Source organism: Halichoeres trimaculatus, unplaced genomic scaffold (genome assembly GCF_033239565.1).
Source record: "Halichoeres trimaculatus isolate MK-OKI-2021-1 unplaced genomic scaffold, fHalTri1.1 fHalTri1_scaffold_3, whole genome shotgun sequence".
Taxonomy (NCBI): Eukaryota; Metazoa; Chordata; class Actinopteri; order Labriformes; family Labridae; genus Halichoeres; species Halichoeres trimaculatus.
Window position 1 is genome coordinate 28,115,727 of NW_027437181.1, and position 26,500 is coordinate 28,142,226.

The following is a 26,500-nucleotide window of genomic DNA, read 5'->3' on the forward strand; positions in this document are numbered from 1 at the left end:
CACTCTTTGCGTCATTATTTTATAAACAGTATGGCGGCTCCCGTGAGCGGTGTGAGTAAACCTGCAGTTACGAGTTTCCAGAAGAAAACAAGAAGCAAACTAATCTCCATTGCAGGAACCAGACCGTCGGTTCAAAACGGACAGCTCTTAGTCTCAACCGGCGTGACATCACTTGACTATCTGCTCGGTCAGTCTGCTGTTTGGATATAACGTGAGCTAATGTGGCTAAAAGCTACAAAGGCTAACACTGTTCCTCACTGAAGTGTCAGCTTGACGAGTTAGGAACAAAATGATACTCCAACAACTTCGCAAAAGAGATAAATTATAAAGTAGTACCTCATAGGTTTTTTTTTTTTTTTGTCATTTTCAGGACAACACACGCTGCGCTAAACTGTCATGTAACTATCTATGTTACTTTAGCAAACATGTTGCAGGCGTGTTTAAACGTCACTTTTGACTACAGGAAGAGTAGCTTATTGAAAGTTTTTCATGTAATATTCGTCATATGGCGGCAGATATGCAGCTCTTTTCATCTCTGTCTGGAACTATAAGGCACCAAACACCTTGGAAGACAAAAAACCTTCATGCTTTCGTTAAACCAATGCATCAGATGACGAATTCTGGTTAAAAAACACTTGAGTCTGGAAACATGTTGATGTTTTCATGTGAGAGCCGCTAAAATCCTTCCTCAGTAGGAGGAGACACAGCTTCTCAAAGTTGTTTTAACATTAGTGAATGATTTGGAGTATACCAGTAATATTGCACAGCTATTGTAGATCCCGATTGAACAAACTTGAGTCATGTAAGGTAGTGATGAGAAAAGTCAGCTGTGTGTTATTACTTACCTATAGTCCCTCCCTTGACCTTTATTGTCTTGAAAAACGCAGTAAAAGAGCATAAAAAGTAAACCTAGAGGAGATTATCCTGTTTCTATCCCTCAGTACCAAATCTTTCCTCTTGTGCACACTATCGTGTTAAATTAATGTATAAGTAAATTGGACAGTGGTGTAAGAATTTGGGTTTGGCAATATTGACAATATCTTTGGTTATTTAAGATGTTTCATATGAGTCTGTGTAATTTCTAATTAATTAATTTAATTTTTACCTCCGCCAAGGAGTTCATGTTTTTGTGAGAGTTTGTCTGTGAACAACATAACTCAAAAACTTATGAACAGATCTTGATGAAATTTTCAGGAAATCTTCAAAGTGGGATAAGGAAGAAGTGATTACATTTTGGAGGTGATCTGGATCACCGTCTGTATCCAGGATTTTTTTTAAGGATTCTTTATCATTGTGAGATAGGGCTGTTTTCACCATATGTGTATATAACTCCATGATAAATGGTCGGATTGCTTTGCAAAACTACAAAAACAAGGTCACCATAATTTCTGACAGATGTTAAAGTACGATCCAGATCCTGACAATATTCTGGATACTAAGATCAGGAATATGAAATATGTACTGGATCACTATAATTTTCCAACACTGTCAGCTAACAAAATAATGTACAAACGTGCAACTAACACCAAATTGTAGCAGACAGTCTGTTGAAAGGGAGTATAACATTAAAATAGGACTAAAGTGTTGCGTGAGAATCACAGTATTCTTGGTGGAGGTCTGCGCTCTCTGAGCGCTTTTCTAGTTATTTTTTGTGACAATTTTTTTTTTTTTGTTGGCATAAACTTAATTATAATCACATTTTTTTGCTCATATAACAAGTCCCATATCATCACATTGATCATGGCCAACATGATTTATTGTTATTATTGTTTTTTTTAATTAAAAAAGAAAAGTAATAAATAAGCAAGAGCCAGAGTTTTAAGCTGTTACTTTTGGCTTGATGAGGTGCTTGAATGCAGCAAAGCTGTCCTTACTTTTTTGGTAAACACCTGAGCATTCTTAGCTCAAGCAATTCAAAACACTCTCTGTGTTAAAGGCATATATTCTCAAAGGGTTTAACGTTTAGGTGGGGAGGCTCTAAGAGAAAGTGAGCAGTATAATAGTTGACCAAAAAGACTTCATAAAGGTAGCATTTATCCATAGAATGGCTTCCACTGTATTATTTGACTGATACTTCAATGACACTAATCAAAGTTTGTTTCTTTTTGTCTTCACATACAGGTGGTGGGTTAGCAGTTGGAACAGTACTCCTCATAGGTGAGCCTTTTACTAGTTGAATTAAACACTTGTTTACAGATCCTTTTCATGGATGGATGAACAACCAGTTGTTTGTGATGTATGTCCGTTTTTAATATTTGGACAGAGCACACAAATTCAGTGCAACCAGGGTTAGGTATTATAGCTAATGATTTTAAAGGTAAAGGTTGGAAACTGAAAAAAAACTGTGTAATGACAGAATTGTTTAAAAGTGTGATTTTTAAAACCAGTTTATTTTGAAAGGGAGGGTGTACAGACATCTAGCTGCACCACAGTTAGCTATTAGCTAATTTACATCTCTAGTTCCTGGGCAGGAGAAAGAAACAATGCCTCAGTTATAAACAAACATCCTACTGATAGCTACAGACTATTCACAATTATTGTACAATTACATGGGTAGCTTAACTGTGAAATTAACAGTACAGTTTTAAAATATTAAAAAACAGGTACACTACACTGTACACAACTGTGCATAATCACAGGTTTTATATGCAGTAATATAAACTTTTTTAAAAGGGAAAAAGCAAAACCATTGGCTACTTTAGACAGTGAACAAGCATCTGGGAAACTTACAAAATTATCAAAAGTTATGAGATTGAACTTCTTAACTATATCACAGTAGTAGTAAATTAATATTATAGATATATAGCAGTATATAGCGGAGACAGCCTTTTTCCAGAAAGTTCAGCAACATGTTTTATCAGATATTTTATAGCAATGCATTTGATAAGTATATTTAACCAATATACAGACAGAAGAGTAGATTAGCTTCTTTCTTTTTTGTTGTCATACAACAAATTATTCAGACCTTTTCATGAGATTTGCATTAATTGACAGCCTGTGGTAAAATAAATGTTTGATTTTTATTTCCAACTTGATTTTTTTCATGAGCAAGTTTTCTGACTGTGTGTGTCCTGAAGCAGTTTTTGTCGCCAAAAATCGTCAAGTTCTGATCTTATACGTATGTATCTTATACTTAACATGTTGAGCAAAAAAAGATGACACTTCTAAACTTTTGTGACAACTTTGTACGATCCTCCCTGTGAAGGATAGTTTTTGATTAAATAACACAGCCTTAACCTTCTGCTAAAATGTGTCTCCATCTTTCAGATGTATTCACTAAACTGAATTCAGTGGCACTTTTTAGCATGCTGCAGATAAAGACACTGTCTCTGTTCTCAGGCTCTTTTTAGTTAGGGTGTCTCTGCCTAGCAGAATGGCAAATAGACCAATGACCTGAAGGTCTCTTGTTACATTCCCAGGTGTTCACGCTTCTACTTTGATCCTTAATTAATACGCTCATCTGCAGATGTGTTATAGAAGTTTTTTGGTCGTACATTCAAAGCAAGTGGATTTTGTAGGGACATAAATGTCTTTCACTGTATTATTATTGTTATTATCATTCATCATAGGCCTGGCTATATGCACTGGTAGACAGTAAGGTTAAGGTAGTCTTGTTTCCCCTTGAAGCTGTAATTTGTGTGTAGCAAAGGCCTATACCAACTGATGATATTGCTTTGCCCTTTAATTCACCCCCCCAATCGATGCAGGAGTCAGTGATTATACACTAATGCGTTCTTCCCTTCCATTTTGTGAATCAATGTACGGTTGGTTTCATCTGGTAATGAGAGACACAGTAAAGGTGAAATGCGTGTGTGAGCTCTCTTGTGTTTGTCTCTGAAAGAGCAATGTGCGTGCAAGTGTGTGTGCACTGTGCTGTCTGTTTTGCTGTGTGTATGTGTGTGTGTGTGTGTGTGTGGGTGGGATGGAGGGGGAGTTTTGGAGCGTGTGTTTGTTTGTGTTGGTTTCAGGCAGTCGTCTCCTACAGTCTGCCCCTTTAGCCGTGATGGCCTGTTTGTGAGACACAGACATAAAATTATCAGACTGGTCGTTGTCTGCCTTTGAAGTGTCTTGAGCTGTCCATCCAGATTTGTCAACCAGAGGGGGATCAGGCCAGTATGGCTGCTGTCTGAAGATCTCTCATCTTGTGTGTTTTTGTAGGAAAAGGAACAAAGCTTTCCAGCTCTTATTAAGTTAACCATGTATGGTTAAAGTAAGAACATATGCTTTTCCTTTATTAAAGCTTGAATAATTTCTGTTGTTTTTGGCCTCTTTGTTTTTCATGTCTGAATTTTTCACAACTTTGAATAAGAACTACCTCAGCTTTAAGTCCAAATTTAATATTCAAATTTATTGTTACAAAACAATAACCTTAGCATAATAACCTCTACTTAGAAGGTTGTGATGTGTCCATATGTAAAAGGGAATAGGTAGCAATACAAGTACAGGTATGATGTTAATGGAGTCTGGTGGAAGAGACACCGCTGAGAGCAAAGATAGAATTGATTAGGTTTTTCAGATGCTCGTGAAGTGAGAAGGACAAAGGTCAAACTGCAAAATATATACATTACTGCCCAGGCTATTTGCAAACAAAGTTCATAGTGAAAGTGAAAACTGGCACTCTTAGCTGAGATTCTTTTTTATATAGAGATTTTTGGAGCTCATAGTGGTCCTTTACGTTCTGCTATTTATGTTAAAGCATCTCATGTATGTACTGGTGCATCTTGAACATGAATATGGAAGAAAGATAATTCATTTCAGTAGGTCAATTCAAAAGGTCAACTCTTATAGATTCAATACACAATGAGTGAAATATGTGAAGCAATTATTCTGTTTAGCTGTCATGATTATGGATTACAGTTAATGAAAACCCCATTATGAGTTTCTCACAGTACATTCACTGTTGGATATAAAGTATTTTCCAATTCTGAAGTGGGCAATAATTACACAAAAACTCATAAGTGCTCTGCATGTTACAACCATGTTTCCACATAAATTTAACTATATATATATATATATATATATATATATATATATATATATATATATATATATATATATATATATATATATATATATATATATATATATATATATTGGGACTCTTAAACATTAATTCTTTGATAATAATAATAATAATAATAATAATAATAATAATAATAATAATAATAATAATAATAATAATAATAATAATACATTTTATTTAAGAGCACCTTTCAAAACACCTAAGGACACTTTACAGGATGAAACAATAAAATCAACAAAACAAAAAAAACCTATAAAATAATGGGGTTTAATTATAATTGGTCCCTTTATGAAGAATGTTAATTGTGATTAGTTCAGTTTTTTAATCCCATGTTTAAAATTCCCTGATTGGGAAATCATATGCAATCTTTGATGGAATTTTTAAACAAATGCTGTATTGCTGCACCAGCCTTCATCTGATTATCTACACCTGCACAAATAGTGGCTGGAATCTGAAGTACGTGATATATAGTACTCAGATTCTGTTTAATACAAGGTACATAACATATGACCTCTGACATCACTAAGTCTCCTGTTTTGTTTTGTTTATTTGTTTTTAATCTAAAACATGCAGTTCAGAAACACAGGGGTGTTATTTTCCCTCATGACTGCAGCAGGTTGAGGTTACTGTGGTGTGTCAAAGAGACAGAAAACGCATGTGGCTGGGGAAAAAAAGTTAATTTTGGACCTAAATTGCACAGTGATATATGTCTGATTAATGTCTCTGATTAGATTAATGAAATTAATCTGAAACTTTGTTGGAGAAGAGGATTTAAAAAAAAAAAAAACTGGCAGCATGGCAGCACAAAACACATACAACAAATTCAGTAAGACAACCTAATACTTTGAACGTGCATAAATAAATAATTAAATAAATAAATAACATATTCAAATAAATAAAAACAAAAATACATGTTTACCATAACATGTTTTGAAAGTAAGAGGTCTGAGCGTCTGTCCACAAATGACAGGTGCATCTGTTCAGGATGTCTGTTTCAATCATGTGCCTGACACAAAGAACCTAAACCTAAAGAGGATTATAATCACCATTTGAACCTTAACAATAGAGATATGTCAGACCTGCAATTAAACAGTTATTGACGTAGACTTGGCAAATGCTGCTAATTAACACTTGACCTTATATTACCCATCTTTGTAACAGTACCTGTGATGCCAGTTCACGTATTCCAGCCCTTGATTGGTATTTTAACTCTCTCTATTTAAAGTACCTGCTACATGGCCTAAATAAATTTGAGCTGCTCAGTTAGAAAAAAAAATCATAAACAAAACCAGAAAACCATCTACATGGACCAAAGATTCATACACAGGGGGAAACACTCTGACCTAGATATTTTGCCTCCTCCCCCTGCAGCTTTAGCAGATATGATTCAGGACCCTTGCTCTCCCACTCCCCTGTTTGAAGGCAGATGAAGCAAAGGCCTTCCCACCCCCTTTACCAAACCAAAGTCAGAATAAGCAGAAAAAAATCATCCCATGACTGTCCAGAGTGACTGATCCACCTCAAAGATATGACTGTCCCCCACCCCCTGTTGCTCCCATACCCGCAACACCCCCCACCCCCTCCCTTACCCCCCGCCTCAGCAGCCTAATGACTCCTGGAGGTTCCATTTGTAAGGCTCCCATAGAAACACAGCCACAATAGGCCCCATCTTGAGAGGGCCCATCTGGGAGTCTTTGTGGGGCCTGCTGAAAGCCACAAAGGCCTGCTGACCTAGAAACCCATCAATAAGAGAACAGGGAGCCCCACCGACAACAAATTGAAGAGCCATGGAATTTCCTGGGCCATCCTGAGTCCGTAGGTGAGGACATAGACCAGAAACGTGGGAGGGGGGAATTCTCCGGATGCTTCAGGATGACACGTCAGGATGTCATTCCCGGGCTGACAGCTGTATGTCCATTACCTTTAACTGTCACTGCTGCCTTTGTCCTTATGCCCACTGATTGTCATTGAGTAAAGAGGCCGCCTATGAAATCTTTACAAAATGATGATTGTGACAGGAAGCAGCAGTGTCATGCTGAGCAGAGTTATGTGGCCTGTTAGTGGGGTTTCATGGTGATGATACAGGCTTTTTTGTGAGTCTCGGGTGTGAAATGGCCAGGTGGCCGCTTTGTATGTTCTGAAAAAGCAGGATTTGTGAAAGTATGATGAATAAAAAAAAAGACTGTACTGTCTCCTTCTTGTGTTCAAAGGGCCATATTATTTTAAGCTATTTTTTTTTAATAACCTTAACTCAGAAACTATTTCATCAAGGGGTTGGGGACTCTGTACTGGGTGCTCACTACATAAGCTGTTTGGAACTTACTGTGTCAAGTGAAACCCACGTGTCCCAGAGATCTTATTTCATCTTTATCTTTATATCTATCTTTTTCACAAAAGAAGCAAGAATCAAGTGAACCAGGTGTCAGGGAGCATTTTTAAGACAGTCACCATCATACCCTGATTCTGCCTGCTCCTGTCAGTCGTCATGACAGCTTGTTTACCTTTCCAGTCTGGGGGAGGGGTCAGGTGCATGCTTAAGACAGGTGTCTTCCTCTCACCTTCACTGCTGGCTGAGAGTATGATGGGTAAAAGTGGACAAGGATATTATAAAGACTATAACAAGAGATCTGAATGTGTCCTCTTCATTTTGATCGTCAGATCACAGCAGTGCTTCCCATGATTTTGTGCCATGTCGATTGCAACCTCAGCTGTAGCCTGAATGTGCTCCTTACATCAATTACAGTCAGTGTCTTTGATGGGGTCATGAACAGCTGGATCTCTGTGGCGTCAGAACGAGGCCAGATCCCAGTGTTGGTTACAGGGTGGATTGACTTTTCATATTTTATCCCTGAACTCTTCCCTTGGCCATGCAGGGGTATGGCATTGAGCGACAGTTTCTAGGGATGTGTGTCCATTGGTTGTCTTCACTTACTCACAAATTGATTGTTTTTGTCTTTTCTTCTTTTTCAGAGGAAGACCGATATGATAGCTACTCTCGTATGATCTTGAAGTACTTCCTGGCAGAAGGTGTTGTGTGTCGACATGAACTTTTTGTGGCATCTGCTCAGGATAACCCTGATGATATCTTACAGGTTTGAAAACAGATTTTGTATTTTCCCCAAGCTTTAAGGAAGTACCTGTGTTGTTCTGCAAAGTGTATAACACTCTCCTGACATCTCATCCAGGGGGACGCTAAGATGTCCTCAATGTGTCGACTTTACTGCACTTTGTACTGTCAAGACGGAAGTTTTCAAAACTTTTGCTTATGTGTACTCTTTGAAAGATGACATTTCCTCACTTGAGTAATTTGTCATAATGTATAAATTAGGCACTGCTGTACAGTCCTGGCCCTGATTTAGCATTCTGTAGTCACACAGCTTTCCCCAAGATGTGTCAGGGTCACCGGGGCGTCTGAGAGGTCGAGGGTGGCATGGTTGTGGCATTGTTGAAATGTTTCCCGACGCATCAGTCTGTGAAGAGGACTTTCGTCCCAGAAGCTGACTGCCACCCATCATACAGGAGGAGGGCCTCTCCTCTACTGATTGATAGTGGGAGGGGTCACAGCCTCACCCTCTCTTTACATATCAAAGGCTTATTAAAAGAGAGGGAGTCCCAATGGGGATATATCACATCATTTAGTGTTTCCACAGCTACATTCACAGTATGCTAATCTTCAGATGCAGGAGTTGTACTTTATGCATCATGTTAACACACGGGAACACACAAACTTCCAGAAATCAGACATAGATTGCACAAAATTTACTCTTTAAAATCAGTGTTTACTTTCATCATTTTTTAAAGAACCTGGTTAGTAAGGTTTTCCCACATTTGGAAAAAAATTGCACTCTCTGTTAGAGAGCTCACATTATTTTCTTTCTGCACATTGGTCTGAATTTTACAAACACTCCCTGTTCAGCCCTGGAAAATGACTCAGTTCCACTCAGTTCAGTTCCAGTTTTGGTCAGACTGTTGATCTTGTTGCATTTGATACAGGGTCAAAGCGCTACAAGGATCATTCATCCCTTCGCATTGCTACCACAGAAATACTTTTCCTCTCTGAAGGTTTTGTAACTTTGGATTGGCCTGGGTCAAACAATCTAGAAGTCCCAGATTAGTGAACTAGGGGTGCACCAATCACAAGTTTCTGGCCTATCACAGATTACCGATCTTCAATAAGCCTGACCTGCCTGTACCATTTTGGGCCGAAACAGATTTTTATTTCTTATTTTTTTAACTGACAGCATATACCTTCAATGTTCCAATCTTATTTTATTGAAAATCATTGAAAAATACATGTAAACAATAAAGTCTTTATGTTTTAACTTAAACAATCAATAAAGTGCCCTGAATTTTAGGTCTCAGAGCAAAAAGCAACAGTGGCTGGCCGTCAGACCTTCCTGGAGATATATAAGATCAGTTTCATATGGAAGGATGGGCCGATCACCTATCCCCCAAAATTAAGGAAATGGGCACTGATTGATTGGTGCATGTCTAAAGTAAACCTCTTTGACTGTTACAAATTAATATGCTCATCTTATTATATGTATCATTTTGTGCAGGAGCTCCCATCTCCCATCTTAGATGACATTGCTATGCACAAACCAGTGGAGCAGCCCAGGCTGCCCTCTGAACCCCAGGACAGTTTGGATGCCATGAAGATTGCCTGGCGTTACCAGAATCTGCCAAAAGTACAGGTGACTGTTTTCTGTTTTTATAACACAGCAGTGTGTCTGGGGTAGAATACACTGTAGGGTTATGTTAACGTTGGGTTTGTGTGACTTTTCTTAAAAGTCTAACTTGTGTCTGTGTTGAAGATGCTCTGAGAAAGCAGCACTGGCCCTCTGGCCCTTGTGGTTTGGCAATTGTCTCCACCACTAAATCCATGAGCTTCTAAACTCCTTTGTGGAGTGAATGAGGCCTCAGCCTTTCCTTTCAGAGCTGGACCAGATTACTCACACTTAGCTGGCAATAGGTAGGCCTTTCACTGGTCCCCAACTTACGTATACACAAATACACACACGCCCGCACCCCTGCTTAGCCTGGGAAACAAGAGTACTTGCAGTCTGTGCATTGACATGTCTGCTCGCTCAACCCTATGACCCAGACCTGCGCCTCTGTGTTCCCCCAAATCCCTGCCTTTCCCCCTGCTAGGGTCGGCAGCCCTACACTCTTTCTTCCGCTTTGAGATCTGACCCTCCCCTTCTCCTTCTCTGCAGTCTCCCCCCTTCTGTCTATAATCCATATCGCTATGTGGATTAACAGCACACAGTGTATCCCAGGGGATCCTCTCCTTCTTTCTCTCTCCCTGGAAACTTCTTTATATCTGTGTCCTTTCCTCACCTCTCCCCCTTCCTCTGTAAAATCGTCTTTACAAACCACTAGTAAGCCCCTACCAGAGGATTTGCATCCCAAATTCACCCCCAGAGTCAACGCTTACTTTCCCCTTACACACACCTCTCCTGGCAGAGCCCACTGTGTCGCTCTCTCGATGAAGACATCAGATCAAAGGTGAAGCCATCAGGGCGGGTATGGAACGCTAAGCGGGTTGCCAGGCTCACAAAGAGAAGATGAGCCCCTGACCCCCCTGCCCTGCTGACCCCCTCATCCCGCCAGGAGAGGGACACACCGGGGGCCCTAATCCAGATTAAGAGTAGATTAAGGGCCCCTCTGACAATGGAATCCCCGGTTTTGCTGAGAGAGAAGAGCTAAAACTCTCTCTTTCAGCTGCAGGAAAACATCCGCCTTCCCCTGCGTCCCTGACACCTCTGCTTTCACAGCCAGAAGTGGACGTTTATGTGAAGAAATGATTAAGGCTGCAGCCGTAGTGGTTGTTTAACTTCTACACTGTAGGAATGTTGAGGAATGACCCATAAACAATGCAATTGCATTGCTATAGTATTCTAAAGCACACTTATTTAACATGTTAAAAAGACAAATAAGATTATTATTCTCTATGAATTGCTTTAGTCTTTTCTGAGAATAATTACATGAACACTCAAATCAAGCTGTGCTGCTAGACAGGGATGATATGAAATACTTCAAAAGCATCATGGATTTGTGGTTATTGCTGTTTGTTTTATAAAGAGTTTGACTTTTTGACCTACTCAGACTGCCTTGGCGTCCTCGTCACGGTTCGGGCACTACTATGACGTCTCCAAGACGATGGAACCCGAAATTCGTCAGGCAGCCAAGTGCCACCGCTTCTACCTCCCAGAGCATCCCACCCAGTCATCACCCACACACAGGTAAAACGACAAGACATCATCCACAGTCTGAATGGAAACCAATGAGACACCATCTGCAGAACACAGGCACACAAACACGACATCATCCACAAACCACAGTTACGCAAATAAGACATCATCCACAGAACACAGGTAAGCAAACATGGCATTGTTCACAGAATACAGGTAAACCAACAGTCTGATGTAATCTAAACAGCACATACTGTAGAAATCCTACAACCAGAATGTGCATGAGAGAAAAGTCAACCTCCACACTAACCTTTCCCAAGACTCATGTAGAGATTTTCAAAGGAATTATTATTACTTTCCTTAGTATCTTCATTGTTTATAGAATATCAGTAGAAAGCAAAGAATGCCAAATAAAAAAGGAACAAGAGTCGGGCCCCACATGTTTGGATATCTTGTCTAAAAAGGCATTAATTGTTTTACACAACAAAAAAATAAGATACTTAAATATTCTGATGTGTGTTGATATTGCTTAAAAAAGGAATAAAACCAAAAAGAGAACTAGAAATTTATAGAATAATAAGCTTTGAGAGTGTAAAGCAAGAAATATCTTAGGCTTGAATTAAAAAAAAAAAAGAACATCTAGAACTGTTATCAATCAATGAAACAAACAGACCTAACGCTTATAACACCTTTCTTCATAAATATTAACACAAAACAGGAATTTGATAAGAACAATAAAACAGTAAAATGCCTCACACCATGATTCATGTGTGAAAAAATTTATAAAAATTCAGCGACAACTCTCGACAATTTCCTTGTTTTGGATAAATATGATGTATTTATCAAAAATATAAAATCACAAATAAATCTGAATCCCATTTTTTTTTTTGCTTTTTTAAATTTTGAACACTTTGTGTATTTTATCAAACACAGTTTAAAAAATGTATTTTTAAATATTTATACCCTTAAAACAGCGGACACAAATCCAGCTCGTCCTCTCTTCCCTGTAGCTTTCCAGTGGCCTCCGACATGCAGCCCTTTGGAAAGGTTGTGTATGTCTATTCAAATAAGGGTCTTGTTTGCTCAGTGCCTGTTTGATTTCTCCTGCGTTGAGTGTACTTAGGGTTCAGAGGTCATGCCTGCTCTTTACTCAGAGAGTGCTGCTGAACACACAAGGGCACACGAAGGCACACTCACACACTCTGGGTAAATACAGCAATCTGGAGCACAGAGGATGTGGAGGGGGCTTTATAGAATCCCTCTTCCTCTATTTCAGCAAACACAGACTGTTTAACAGAACACCCATGCAAACACATTAAAATCTATGGATACATTTAGTTTAAAGGAAACAGTTTTAGAAGTGCAGACAGAAAGTTGACAGAATTTTACTAAATGAGAGTTAAGCGGCTGATAATCCCATTCAGAAAGGAATATATGTTCATCTTCCTCCGATATATGAAGTGTGTAAGAGTGACATGGTGATGCAGCATCTGAACGGGTTGTAGATCTGACAGACATTTTGACAGCAGGAAGCTACACCTGCACTGCACCATTGTACTCCCAGCTCCGCCCCTGCTCTAACACACACAACACATCACACACGCACTTGAACCACACAAACTCCAAAGCAGGCTACTCCCCCTTGCACGTGTCCACAGCCCCATGTTGATACCCTAGCTGTTAAATTGCTCCGTTTCACTTGAAGGCATAATTGGCACAAATTGCTCTCTAGGTGATACAGATCCTGTTGTTTAAGACCAAGCATCCCCCCTCCTCTCCTCCTTTCTTCCCTTGCTGAATGAGAAACACTCAGATAAAGAAGCTTCCTCGTGTATGATCCTAATTAGCTGACGCACTAGCCCCTGTAGCTAAGCACCTAGACCTTTTTGGTACCTGAATGAGGGGTGCTCAGTGGGGGCAGCTAAAACACAATGGCGTCCTACACAATGGCTGCCAACCAGAGACGACCTCTTTTATCGACTGCATGTCAAGCCATCCCGGCCCCCTACCTCTGAGCAGGGGCATGGGCAGGGAGGCCGAGAAGGGTAGGTGTCCCTCTTTCACCCAACCAGCTCTATCATTAGGCCCAGCGGGGTCAGGAGGCACCATTGTCGGGTTGAATAACTGAAATAGAGTACATGGATATACTTGGCGCAAGTGTAATCAACACAAGTGTGTATTACTGTCTTTTATGCAAGCCTATTGGTGTGTGACCAATCTATGTGTATCAGCTTTTGGAGCCTGCAGGTCATATTGACAACTGACACAGCAGCCCACTGTGACTCACTACAGAGTGGTCATTACAATGGTGCGGCCTTCTTAAGTAGAGGGACTCGTGTAAAAAGATGGGGTTAACATTCCTCTTGGCCATCCTGTAGGCACTAGGAGGGCTCAGCAGTAATGCTTCCCTTAAACGTTGCTGCATGTTGCTCCGCTGGCCCTTTGTCAGTGGTGCAGATCTTACCCCTGATTAAACACTAAAATGCTGTTCCCTGTTAATTTGAGATATCAGCCCATTAATTTCCTCCTCCGTCTCTATTTTCTTTGTTGTCTGCATGTTTGTGAGTTTACATCTGTCGATCCGTTTGCCTGTCTGTCTCTGCACAATCAGATCCTAGGGGAGCTGACAGAGAACCAGTCATGTTGTAATTTAATCAGCCAAATAAATTAATTGGATCTCTTGATATGGATCATCTGTCTGCTTCAGTGGCTCCAGAAAAGCACAGTCAGGAGGAACATGCTGCAGTCATAGAGGATTAAGCTACTGTGGTGATAGGCTTGGCCCAGTTTTATCAAAATGGTTTCAATTACAGTTAACACATCCTGAGTAACCCCTTTATGTTCCCTGTCTGCATCCCCTCCACTTTTTCCATTCTCTCCTCTGTCCTGTGCTCCTTCCAGTACCATGCTCGAGTCCTACTCAGAGTTGCTGAAGTCACTTCAAGAAGTCATTTACAGGGAGGGATTTGATCTGGCAACCCCTATGGTAAGAAAAGTGCATTTGTTCTGCTCTAAAGAGTTTTTTCAACACACATAAGAACAAATTATGCAGCCTTCTAGAAATCTCTGATTAATCTTCCATCAGTTTGAGCAAACCAACACTTTTTCGTCTTACTGCAGCTCCTGGAAAACATTTTCACACATATAACCTGTAACAATAAGACTGATCACTCATATCCCTGTTTTCCTTCTCTGGTAGGGATTTATGTTTTTTGCTGCTTTAGCCAACCTATTTTTTTTTTAAATTTACGAGAGAGACTCTAGATCTGCATCTGTGACCCCCAGCTCTTCTGTCACATTCCAACCACCACTTCTTTCAAGTCTGTTTACCTCCCTCTCACCTGCTCAGCTTGGCCTCACCTGTGTGTCCCAGCTGTGTGTGTCTTACCTTTGACATACATCTTTTTAATAACCATCAGTCCTGTATAGAATGCCAGAAACATCCACGGCCCCGTCTGTTCTCCTCAGAGCCAAATGTTATCCCTTTAACACCGTGACGGCCCTGTATATAATTATATTTATACATGTTCGTATACAGTATCCATGTGTCTGTTCCTCTGTGTTTGTGTGTTTGCGCCTCATTCACCTACATTCAGTGACCCCTCTGCTCGTCACCTGGAGCCACCTCTCCCCCTGTCACTCACACACAGGATTTACCTCCAGTACCCCCCACCCTCCCTCCCCAAGCGCTGTCACTCACACGCCAGATTAACTGCTGACATCATTAAAGCAGTGTGGCCGCCTGACATGCTGCTGGCACAGTCCAGGAATGCAGACCGGCACAGAGCGACATGGGCTCTGGCACAAGAATGCCAGTATGGCTGATACTCAGAGTGTGTGCCTTTATGTTTGTTTTTTTCAATCAGGAAGCAATAACAAGATACAAGTGTCGTCAAAACACTTTGGAAATAACAGATTGGACTCAGGAGTGATCTTCTTGGACATATCTTAAGCACATCAGTTGAGACGAGTGTGACAGGGTGGCAGCAGGACTGTGAGTCTCCTCAGAGACTGGCTGGTGATTAGGTTGTGGTCCCCAGGCTGGCTGTAGCCTATATAGCTGGCCTCTGGTCCTTGGCTGGACTCTACTGGCACTGTTCCCTGGTTTTTCTATAGGATAAACTATAGGAGTTAAGTTTGGCTTCTCCTCCTGATGCCACAGCAACAGTCTTGTTACCAGAGTCCCCCCCTGCTGGGATAAACACATAGGAAAAGATTTCTAAGTCTATGGCCCCCAAGAACTGTGTAGGCGATTAAACAAAGAAAGTGCATTTCTAGTAATGTCAAAAGCACTAAAACAGAGAAGTAAGGCATCAGCTGAACGTCGGTGTCGAGGACGATGGACGTAGAGTCCAGTTTAAAAGTCCTCCTTTGGGAAACTATGAGCCAACGGTGAAAAACTCCTAGACACAATGGGGTTTATTTTTCTTAGATGCCTGTGATTCTGATCCAGATCCAAACTCAGCTTAGGTCATACCGTTGGGAGAGGAAGCAATGGGGAGTTGGGCGGAGGAGATTGGGAGGAGAAGAGAGGTTGAGATAATAGAGGGGGAGGGATCAAGGAGAGGAGAGGCTGGAAAAAAAAGGAAAAAAAATGTGAGCAGATTTTAGGCCAGAGCTTTGTTAATCACTCTTGGCTCTCACTTCAGTAATCAGGCTATCGTGAAGAAAACCCAAATAAGAGGCAATTGTACAAAAGGTTAAAAACCTCTCACAGTCCGGACAGGCGCCTCCATTCTCTCAGTTTCGGTGATATATCTCCCACTACTGTTTGGCCACTTTTTCAGTGTCTTCATGGGAGTGGGTTACTGTTGATCGCTTGTGGTGGGTTGTGGGGGTTTCAAGGGAAGGCACTCCACCCTTACCCAGGCCCCCTTGGCTGCAGAGCATCGCTGTTGTGCCAAGAATGTGCTGGGGTTTCTGGGTGGCGGCCATATTGGAAGCCTGTCTGACAGGTCCATTGTGCGTGTGTCAGATGGCCTCTGTGATTGGGCAGTTGTGTCCAGTCACGTTTGGGCACTGTGTTCCGATCGTCTGTGCTGGTGAGCAGACTGTCCAGTGGCTCTCTCCCACAGTTTGGGAATACTACCCAAAACAACATCTTTCCAAAGTATCCCAAAAGCTCCAATCTGTTCCAACTGTACTGAAAAACTTAAACAAAACATTACTACTATATTGAAAAGCATCCACAGAAATGTACAGTTCCAGTTTCCTACACATCTTTCCAAACTGCCTTTGTCTTGTTTTTTTGTTTCTTGTAGTCAAACTCACGCAACATCCTGCGAATTGGACTTCACTCTCTTGGCTCAGCACTGTGGGGTGATGACCTGTGTTGCCATGACAGCCCCAGAAACAGCCACGCCCTCACAACTTTTCTGTATGGACTGCGTGCTTTGCTAAGGTCATCGCTATCAGTGGCGGTAGTTACTGTGCCCTCACATCTCATACAGGTAAGACTCTGTCAGGAGGAAAATTCATTAAAGTGTTTGTACACAGATCATTGAAGCTGTGTTTCCTCCAAAACTATTAGTGTAGTGCCCCTGAAACTCATACCCATGTGTACATAAAGATCTGTTTTGTTTTTCTACAGCAGACAATACTCCTAACTGTAGGTGAAGCTTTGGCCAGAGGATAGAACAGTCAACCTTGTGAGAGCTTTAAAACTTACCCAACACTCTACACTCAGCACATCTTGTTCAATTTTCACAGTGATGAGAGATGCAAAAAAATCATTTTCAGATGAAAGAGGATTGGTGCGTACTATGAAGGGTATTTGTCACAATACTTTAACATTTAAGGACTACAAATGTGTGCATGTGTGTACATCTCCATGTTACACATAATGTGTCAGCTTCTGTTGGTCGATTGTTTAACTTCAGTGTTTGTAGCTTCACTTTGTAATATTGATGTCATGTATTTAAACAGTTTAATTATGGTTAATCTGAGTAGATGCTCATGTAGTAAAAGCTACTCTACCTCTATTACTACCCCCAAACATGACACACTAGGTATGCTGTTCTACACCAATATACCCCAAAAACTGTAATCTAAGCTAGTGTACATGTCTCATTTTTAGTTGAAACATGTCATATTGCATTTAATATGAGTCACTTTCCTCTGACGGGCCAGAAAAATATCTTAAAGTTATTAAAAGACAAAAATGAACCCCTAAATTTGCCAGTGGAGTAGAAAGAATTTGTGTGTCAGGTTCCCTGAAGTAAGAATAATATCTTAATACAAGAAACTAAACAAGCAAATTTACCCCACTAGCATATGCTTTTACTCTTTACAAGCAATTCAAGCTTCATTTTTGTCTTCTAATATTTTTCATTATGACACGTCACGTGAACAGGGCTCTATTTGGTATAATAAAACATTTATTTTTTACTAAAATAAGACATAAACATTAAGATTAAAACACAACACCTCATAGACAGTGTTTGGAGAGATCTGAACCTTTTAAGAAACTAGAAAAGCACTCAGAGCGCAGACCTCCGCCAAGCATATTGTGATCGTCACCAACACTTTAGTCCTACTTTAATGTTATACTCCCTTTCAGCAGACTGTCTGCTACTATTTGTTGTTAGTTGCAGGTTTGTACGATAATTTGTTACCTGACAGTGTCGAAAATTATGATGATCCAGTTCATATTTCATATTCCGTATTTTAGTATCCAGAAAATTGGCAGGATCTGGATCATACTTATACAAATGTCAGAAATTATGGTGACCTTGTCTTATATTGTTTTGCAAAGCAATCTGACCATTTATCTTGGGGTTATATACACATATGGTGAAAATGGCCCTATCTTAGAATGATAAAGAATTCTTTAAAAAAGTCCTGGATCCAGATGGTGATCCAGATCACCTCCAAAATTTAGTCACTTCTTTCTTATCCTATTTTGAACATTTCCTGAAAATTCCATCAAGATCTGTTGGTTACTTTTTGAGTTATGTTGTTCACAGACAAACAGACAAACTTTACCCAAAAACATAACCTCTTTGGCAGAGGTAATAACTCAGAGGGCGATTGGATGACTGGTTTGTCTGTCATGTTAATTACAGCCTAATCTGAGCAGCTAACTCTATGGCATAGTAGGCACTCCTGAGGAGTAAACTGCATAGTGCAAGCTAAACAGGCACTTTTCTTATATGTTCCCTTTTGCATCAACTTAGTATAGCTAGTTTTCTATACTTTATAAATATGCAACTTTATTGTTGTTTCACTTTAGTCATTTGTTTGTGACCCAAACCCTGTCAATAACAATCCCTTCTGAAATTTTACGAGACATCTCTGAAGAGAGCACAGCTCACCAGTTCTGATAAAACTGCTGTTTCAGCTGCTTCCTCTAGTTTCTTTATGGGCTGCCATTGTTTACATACTTACAGCAGCTTCTTGCCACCGCAGTTCAAAATGCCCAGACACTTATCGAATGAGTCATTTTTTTGACTGGGAATAAGTGCGTCAGCTTGAAACTTTACATGGTTAAGGGCCACCCTGGCCACCTCTGGATCCACCCTTACAACCCATCCAAAATGACTTAGGTCCATCTAGCTCATCATGCGCACTAATAGATACTTCTCTTAGATGCAAAGACAGGTTCCTTCAGACAGCTTTGCCCTGCTTTAGCAAAACACTGTAAGCAAACACTTTAAGTTCCATTATCTACAGCTTCCAGTGACTCAAAGTGACTGAATGGCTTGCCGAGAGCAACAGAAGATGCCTGTTTTACACATTAATGTTCCCTCCTCCTCAATGATAGTTTTAAAGACAAATTTCCCCATCATACGAAGTCCAAAAACTATGTTTCCGATCAAAGATTCATACTCAAAAAAATGTATTTATCCCTGAGGGGCAGTTCAAGGCCCATAGAGCAGTAACCAATGTAAACAACTCTAGACAAAGATGCAAGATGCAAATTGATGTGATGGTTGTGATGAGATGGTTCATGATGATCTGAGACTTAATTAACAGATTGTTGGTCTCTTTGTGGTAAAAAGAGACTGAGTCTGCAGCACAGTTCTCATATTTTGCTGATAATCCTTAGAAATGTATGTAAACATCCAGTTTAATTGTGTAACAACTTTTTCAACTCCACTCCACTTCACAGAGGTTTGTGATGACCTGCTAGATTGCTCACTGTTCCATGGCTACAAGCTCTGGTCCCACTTTGCCTACTACTGTTCTGCCTTTTTATTTGTTATTATTACATTTTTTCAAGGCTTACAAGGCTCTATGTAAATTTAATTTGATACTGAAAGTCGTATGAATGATTTGTGTTAAAAAAATAAATTGCATGCATTAATTCTGGTAGCCTTTTAACACATCCCATGGTGTGAGCAGAGCATTAAGACACTGCTGAAACAAACCAAAGGTGAATATGCCAGCACACTTGAGCCGCGTTTCCACCAAGCAGTCCGGTTTGGTTTGTCTCAGAATGGCACACTTTTTGAGGTATTTCCGCGGACTTACCCCGGGACAGATCCCCAAACAACCGGGCGGCAGCACACAGACTTCCCTGAAACAAAGCTTGATTGCACTTTGAATTAAAGAGTTACATGCCAATCACAGAAAGGACGAAATGCTACTAGTCTTCCATCTATGCTCTTTGTTTACTGTGTCGCGATTTTCTTCTTTGTTGAATTTATTAGCGGGGTACACTGTGTTGCGCTGCTACAGCGTCATGCTATTATTTAACAGCTGCAGCTTTCGGCATCCGGCCTACCATGAGATGGCACAGTTTGCTGTGGAAACGCAAACAGGATCAGGCTTAACTGTGCCAAACCGTGCCAAACTGTACTGAACTGAACCGGACTGCTTGGTGGAAACCCGGCTTTGCTTTCTGCCACATCCCTCATTTGTGTTCCAAACCTGTCTATATACATATATTATACTTTATATACTATCTTCAAAAAGCTATCACCCATTGAAGACCAGGAGGTTAAAACTTTGTGATTAATAACATTTTGGGGTTTTCTGTTCTGTCCCATCAAAAATAGCTGATGTGTTTACAATTTAACAAGATCCAACTTGTTAAATTGGGCTTCCTGTAGCTGTTACATACTAATACTATGAATGATGGATGCATCCAATTAGCTCCTTAATGAGTAGGTTCTAGTTATGTCTTAAAATACAGTATGTGTTACTGATCCAGTATCTTGAAATTTGAGTTTCAAAAAGTAGTTAATGCAGGAAACTGTCTTCCTCTCCTGTCTTTGCGTCCCTGTTGTGCCTCAGACCACTTACCTTGATTTACCCCCTGACAAATGAATAATCTGCTGAACTTGAATTGGCTTTAATTAACACGTTATGGACAGTTATGATTTTTTTGTGCCTTTGTTGATGTCGGGCCAATGTATTCCTGCTTTGTCTTGTCCAATAAGAGGGGACAAAGTTTGAACCCTTTTGTTGCGGGGCCTCCTCTTGACCCTGTGGTTCAGTGTCACCATGGTATGACTCAGGCCTGCGAGGGGCCTCTTCTTCCACGCATCACTCCCCAAACAGACCCAGTTGAGTGCACACTTCATTCAGAGGCCTCTAAATCTATTTGTTTGTTTGGGCTTTTAATTACTTGAAGCTGTACACAATGAGAGTGTGCGTGTGTTTGCATTTTATTCTCTTACAAATATCCCTCCTTGTAGTTGTGTGTGTGTGTGTGTGTGTGTGTGTGTGTGTGTGTGTGTGTGTGTGTGTGTGTGTGTGTGTGTGTGTGTGTGTCTCTGGCTGCGTTTGCATGTGTGTGTGTGTGTTTGGGGGATATGAGTCCGCGTGCATGCGTCTGTGTACAGTCTGGCCTCTCAGTGTGAAGGTGGAGTCATCTGCTGAGGCATATGGCAAACCACAGCCCCCCCCCCCCAGACAGATGACCAAAGAAGCACACTGACCAGAAAGCCATTTGAGACCTTCTTCTAATTTTTTTTATCTCACCTACCCTTTATGCACCCTCCTTTCTTATAGTCTTAGAGGCGGATGAGTTTTATTATTATCCTTTGTAAAAGCTGTAGGTTGATGCTGAACTTTTTGAACAGCTGTGTTGTCACAACATGCTCTGGCTCCAAGCCTGTATGCCCAATGCACAGCGGCCTTGGCGTAGTCAAAAAAGGTAGAGTGGCTAACTAGCAGATGTCAGCTGTGGTGGGAGCAGTCCCTATGTCCCTCTCTGGCCTGGCCCCCAAACCCTTAATCTGCCCCTCCCACTTCACCACCCAGGGGAGTGAAGTGAATGAGCGGGGGGAAGAAGAGATAGGGGGAAATTTGGGACTGAGTCAGGTGTTTGGTGACCAAGCCAACATGGAGGTAATGAGAGGCGGTTCAGATGGCCATCCACAAAGTGACCTCATCGTTTGTTCAATATCAGCTGATGATGTCATTAGAAAAGATTAAAACTTACCAGATTTGAACAGCAAGGTGGGCATGACCCTCAGTTAAGTTGATGTTAACACTGTTTACATTACTTGAATCTTGAATCTTTAACAGTGTAGCTGAGATAACTTTGATTGGTGAAATTTCTTAGCTGAGTTTAGTCAAAATAAGTGAGAGTAGTCTTTGGAAGACCGTCTAGACAAGCAGCAGTGGGCTCGCTGTCCGAGAAAGCACTGGACTCCCCATCCATTATTGAGCAGCTTGGGAAGTTGAGCAACTCACTGAAAGCCTCCTCACAGCAGCCCTGAGCCACAGCCCATCTGAAACTTTAATTAGGCTTGTCCTGGCTCGGCCCTCCTCCATCATAATACCTCCTGCCTCCCCATAAGTAAACACACCCCTCCCTAAAATACAACAATGTACACCCCAACTGCACTCATGGTTTCCAGACCACTGCAAACATTTAGCTTCTGGGTTTTGACTGGTCAGATGTAATTATTTAACTCTGTGAAACTCCTAAACTCCAATGCAACAGAAACTTATCATTAATATTTAGCTGGAAGTAATTTCAGATCTTTGAGGATTGTGTGAGCGCTCAAAGTGACCTCATAAAGTCAACTATGTATTTCTTTCTTTTTTTCTTTTTATTAAATTTTATGCAGAAAACAAGCAGATTTTGTACATCTTAATCAAGCAAAATATTGTGGTTTGTGCTTTACAATTATTGAAATAATGATGAAGTGATAAAATTTTCACAAAAAGGCAAACAGATTCCATGGTTTGTAACAACCCTGAACAGTGTTTGTTTTCTGTTTTATTAAATGTCCTGAAAACTGGACCTTCTATTCCCACATAATCTGCTTCTATTGTTCTGATGATGAGATGATTGATTTTTTTTTTTACATTAGTTTCACTTCCTGTGTATTCTCTATAATTTTTTAAATAATTAAGTATTTTTATTTACAAGTATAAGTTTGAAACCGGGCAGCTGTCGAACCGTATAATAATCAAGGTCATTTCAGCTGTCATTAGGGCTGAACAATTAATCGAAATGAAACCAACATCACAATGTAATAAAATGCACTTTTCAAATCACAATAGCTGCAATTTAAAAAAAAAGATTAATGTATACAGACCTGAGGGGAATATAAGTTGAATTGTTCTTTCTTAATTTAGTTTAGTTTATTTTGGGCACTTTAAACATAAAGACTCATATGCACAATGAAGTGAAAATAAACAAATTTTGAGTTAAGAAAGAAAATCAACATTAAAAGAAATCAACTTAACAAATAACAAAACAAGCCCGAAAAGGTGTAGGCTGAAGCAATTGCTTATTTCACCTACCCTTTTCACCAGATCTTCTACTTAGCTTCCTTCGGATTTAAATAGAACATTAAAATAAACATACTTAAATACTCATTTATCATACATAGACCCATTGTCTTTCCAAAAAGTCTGACTCAATTTGATTTCACATCCCACTTCTGTACTTTGCACTCATCTTTTGTTTAAATATTTTCTTAAACCCACCATATATTTGGCATTCTTTCATTTCTATTTCTAATTTATTCCATAGACTAACTCCGTATACTGAAACAAGTTTTAGTTTAACATTTGTTCTGCTCTTTGTTTTTGCAAGCATACAACTCCACCTCAGTTCATACTCACACTCTCATCTTAAAACACCTTTGGATACAATCTGACCATTCTTAAATCCATTATTTTGCCAAATATTAGAGTCTGTAAATTTATAATAACTTGTGTGTTGGCTCTTGATAATCAGCTTGGTTTATGAGCCTTAAAACCAGCAAAAGTCAATATGCTGTTTTTTTCTGGTAGGAATATTACACATCTACAAGACTTGAAGTTAAACCAATCTGTCAATTTTCTACTGTGATTATACTAGTCAAATAAAGATATTCATACATGGTTTCATCTCATTTCATTATAACATGTAGGCCTACAGGATTGAATTGTCTATATGTTAACAGTCGTGTTGGTCATACAAAATAATGATTCATTGGTTGTGTTTAGAGAATAATGCAAAGGACAAAAGTCCCTCCCAAAATATGGCATGCTAAATCACAATGTTGGTCCAAAAAAATTGCAAATAGATTATTTTCCAAAATCATTCAGCACTAGCTGTCATACCTTGAATTTTAGCAAATTGTGCGTACACACTGTTAACTATTTTCAACTAAGCAAAACTTTGTACATCACAGAGCCTTATTGCTACACAAGAAGCTACTCAATCACCTGTGATTAAATTTGGGGCCAATCATAACTGTTTACACTAAGGAGCTGTCGTTAAGTTAAAGTGAGATACTTCAGGTTAAGATAAACACTTGGCTGTTCTTGTGACCTCACATTAGGGCGGCTGAGGCTTGAGGTGCTCAGAGGATATACAACGTTTGAATCTGAGCTGATTGAGCCAGTGTGGACTTTTTTGGCAGACTGAAGTGTCTCTTTGTTTGAGCTTCTTCTCAATTATAAATAAGATCTCATAAGGTGTACAGTTGAGGCGAGTGTTTCCCTGATCACCTCCTTAAACCTGTGAGCACGTGCATGTCTTACTGTTGTCATTTCACCCCTCTGCCCATACACTGAGCAACTCTGTGTGGACACTGTGGATTCCTCTGACTTTGAAACTTCTCAGTCTTTGGCAAGAGTCTCATCTTTGTATTCAAACAAGCAAAGAAAGTTATAATGGCCTACACAGATAAAGTTTCAGCTGACCCTCTTCCTGGCATGGGCGCTATTGGCCATATCGTGCCATCAGTGTTTTGAATAATTTGTTGTATCCAAACTCTTACACTGCTTTAATTGCTGCATTAGCGTGACCTCAGATACCCTGAAAGTGCTGGTAGCCCTGACTGGTGGGATGTGCACACTTTAAAAGTAGGACAAAAATGAAAAGGAAGAAGAAAGAGTGGGGAAAAGACATGAAGGCATGAAAACTGCATTAGGCGGTGGCAGCCAACACAGAGAGGAGGATGTGAATGATTCAGGAGGCAAAAGGATTAATAATGCAGGACTCCCTCTTTCCCTCCATCCCAGTGTCCCTCTCTCCCTCCCTCCTTTCCGCTCCCTTCACCCTCTGCCTCCACCCTTTTGTATGTTTCTCCTTCATTTTTTCGATCCACTGTATTCATCCTTGATTTGTCCTCTCTGCTTTTGAGTCATTGACCTAACCAGTAGGGGGAGCTCTCCACATCAAGCCGATGTAGTTCTGTTCCTGTCTGTTCTCACCTGCTGTGTGCAGGTTTGAGTGAGCACCAGCTTTGAATTTTTCTTTCCCCAAAACACTAGCTAAATGATAAAAAAGAAATGTATTTCAGCCACTTGCTTTGTCATGCCACTTTTGCAAGGTGTGTGTCCACTCCCCTGCCCCATGACATCACCTGTGTAACCCTTATCAGTGCTCTTTCCCCTCTACACCTCATCACCCTCACCTAAGCCAGGGGCACAAATGACCTGGCCACAGGAAGTGATGACCTAAATTAATTGCAACACTGATGGCCCGTCAGGAGGCTTTTAATTACCTGCTCATGTTTCTTTCCCTGTCTCCCCCCCCTCTCCCCCTTCCTCTCCCCCCCTCTCGTTCCTACAGGACAGAGCTCTAATGGGCAGGGTAACCAGGCTATGTGACAATGCCATCGCCCTGGAATCATTCAAAGGCTGCGAGAGAGAGACCAACCCACTCTACAAAGATTACCATGGTAAAAACACACACACTCGCTTATCTTTCAGTCTCTTTTCCAACAGATACACACACACACACACACACACACACACATACACACAGGCAGTGCATTAAGGCTGGGGCTGGGCTGTGGATGGAGGCAGGGCAGCCCCCTTGCAGGCCAGGCTGTCAGTGCGCGTTAGTGTGCTGCTGCTCAATCAGACGTGCTCCTCAGTAGACAGGCCGGGGGGGATTCAGCTGCCACGCTGTACCCCCTCTCCCTCGCACCCTCACCCGCCTCCATCCCTGCCTCCTCCCCCCCTCCAGCAGAGCCTCTCTCCTCACTCCCTCTCGCCTCGCCCCCTCTCCATCCCCAGTCCCATACCCCTGAGGCTCTGGAGCAGAGCAGACCAACACAGGGGAATCGATATTCTCACCATCACTCTCCCTTCCTCTCTGCCTCCATCTCTCTATCCCTCGCTCAATGTCTCCATGGCCAGCATGCTCTGCTAATAAATGGAGGGCAAGACTTCCACTAGGGGAAGAGGACATTGGTAAGGGACGATCAGAGAGATGGAGACGAAGGAAGTGGAGGAGGAGGAGGAGGAGGAGGAGGAGGGGGCTAACATAGTTTGTCCCTGCTCTCCCAGTCCTCCCCATCACTTTTCCTTTACCATTTCTCCTTTCTCTTGTTTGCTTCCCACTTTTCTATCACTCTATCACACTCATCGCGCATAAAGGTCAGTTTAAGCGAGTGGGGTATTTTTAGCCATGCCTCTCCAACTCTGCAGCTCACTCTTGTGCTTTTCCTCTCATCCCCCCTCACTACCCTTTGGGTTAGACAGCCCTGGTTGTGACAGATAAAGAGACAAGGAGTAAAAACATTCGATGGCACATTTTGGTTTCATGCAACACCATGTTTTATTTACACTACACATCCCATACTAATCAGATTCCTCTCCATTATAAAGCCAGGAAGCACGTACGCCCAGTCAACCTCAGAGTGTTGAATTCCATCTTTTTTTTTTTTTTTTTTTAAATAATTTTGTTTTTCAAAAATGTTCTTTTTGGAATTTGCAATTAATATTATTTGATTATGTTGTTCAAGAATACATTTGCCCTCTGTTTAACCAGGCACAGAAATTCTGGTTGGATTATGAAATACATTTATGTGCATGATTGTTTTGATGTGTGTTCATGAGTGCAAACGCATCTGGTGCGAGTGTGAGAGTGCGTGCG

At 40.8% G+C, this 26,500-nt stretch overlaps 1 protein-coding gene across 1 annotated transcript in view; it reads left to right on the forward strand.

The window, feature by feature from the left end:
- The first annotated feature begins 14 nt into the window (after positions 1 to 14).
- The window catches only part of elp4 (elongator acetyltransferase complex subunit 4), a 66,620-nt gene continuing 40,134 nt past the window's right edge, over positions 15 to 26,500 (forward strand). Inside the window, exons 1-8 of the mRNA XM_074665566.1 lie at positions 15 to 187; positions 2,122 to 2,157; positions 7,994 to 8,115; positions 9,583 to 9,717; positions 11,132 to 11,268; positions 14,119 to 14,203; positions 16,479 to 16,667; positions 25,190 to 25,298. Coding sequence (XP_074521667.1) covers positions 31 to 187; positions 2,122 to 2,157; positions 7,994 to 8,115; positions 9,583 to 9,717; positions 11,132 to 11,268; positions 14,119 to 14,203; positions 16,479 to 16,667; positions 25,190 to 25,298 — 970 coding nt within the window. The 5' untranslated portion in view covers positions 15 to 30. The remainder of the gene's footprint in view (positions 188 to 2,121; positions 2,158 to 7,993; positions 8,116 to 9,582; positions 9,718 to 11,131; positions 11,269 to 14,118; positions 14,204 to 16,478; positions 16,668 to 25,189; positions 25,299 to 26,500) is intronic.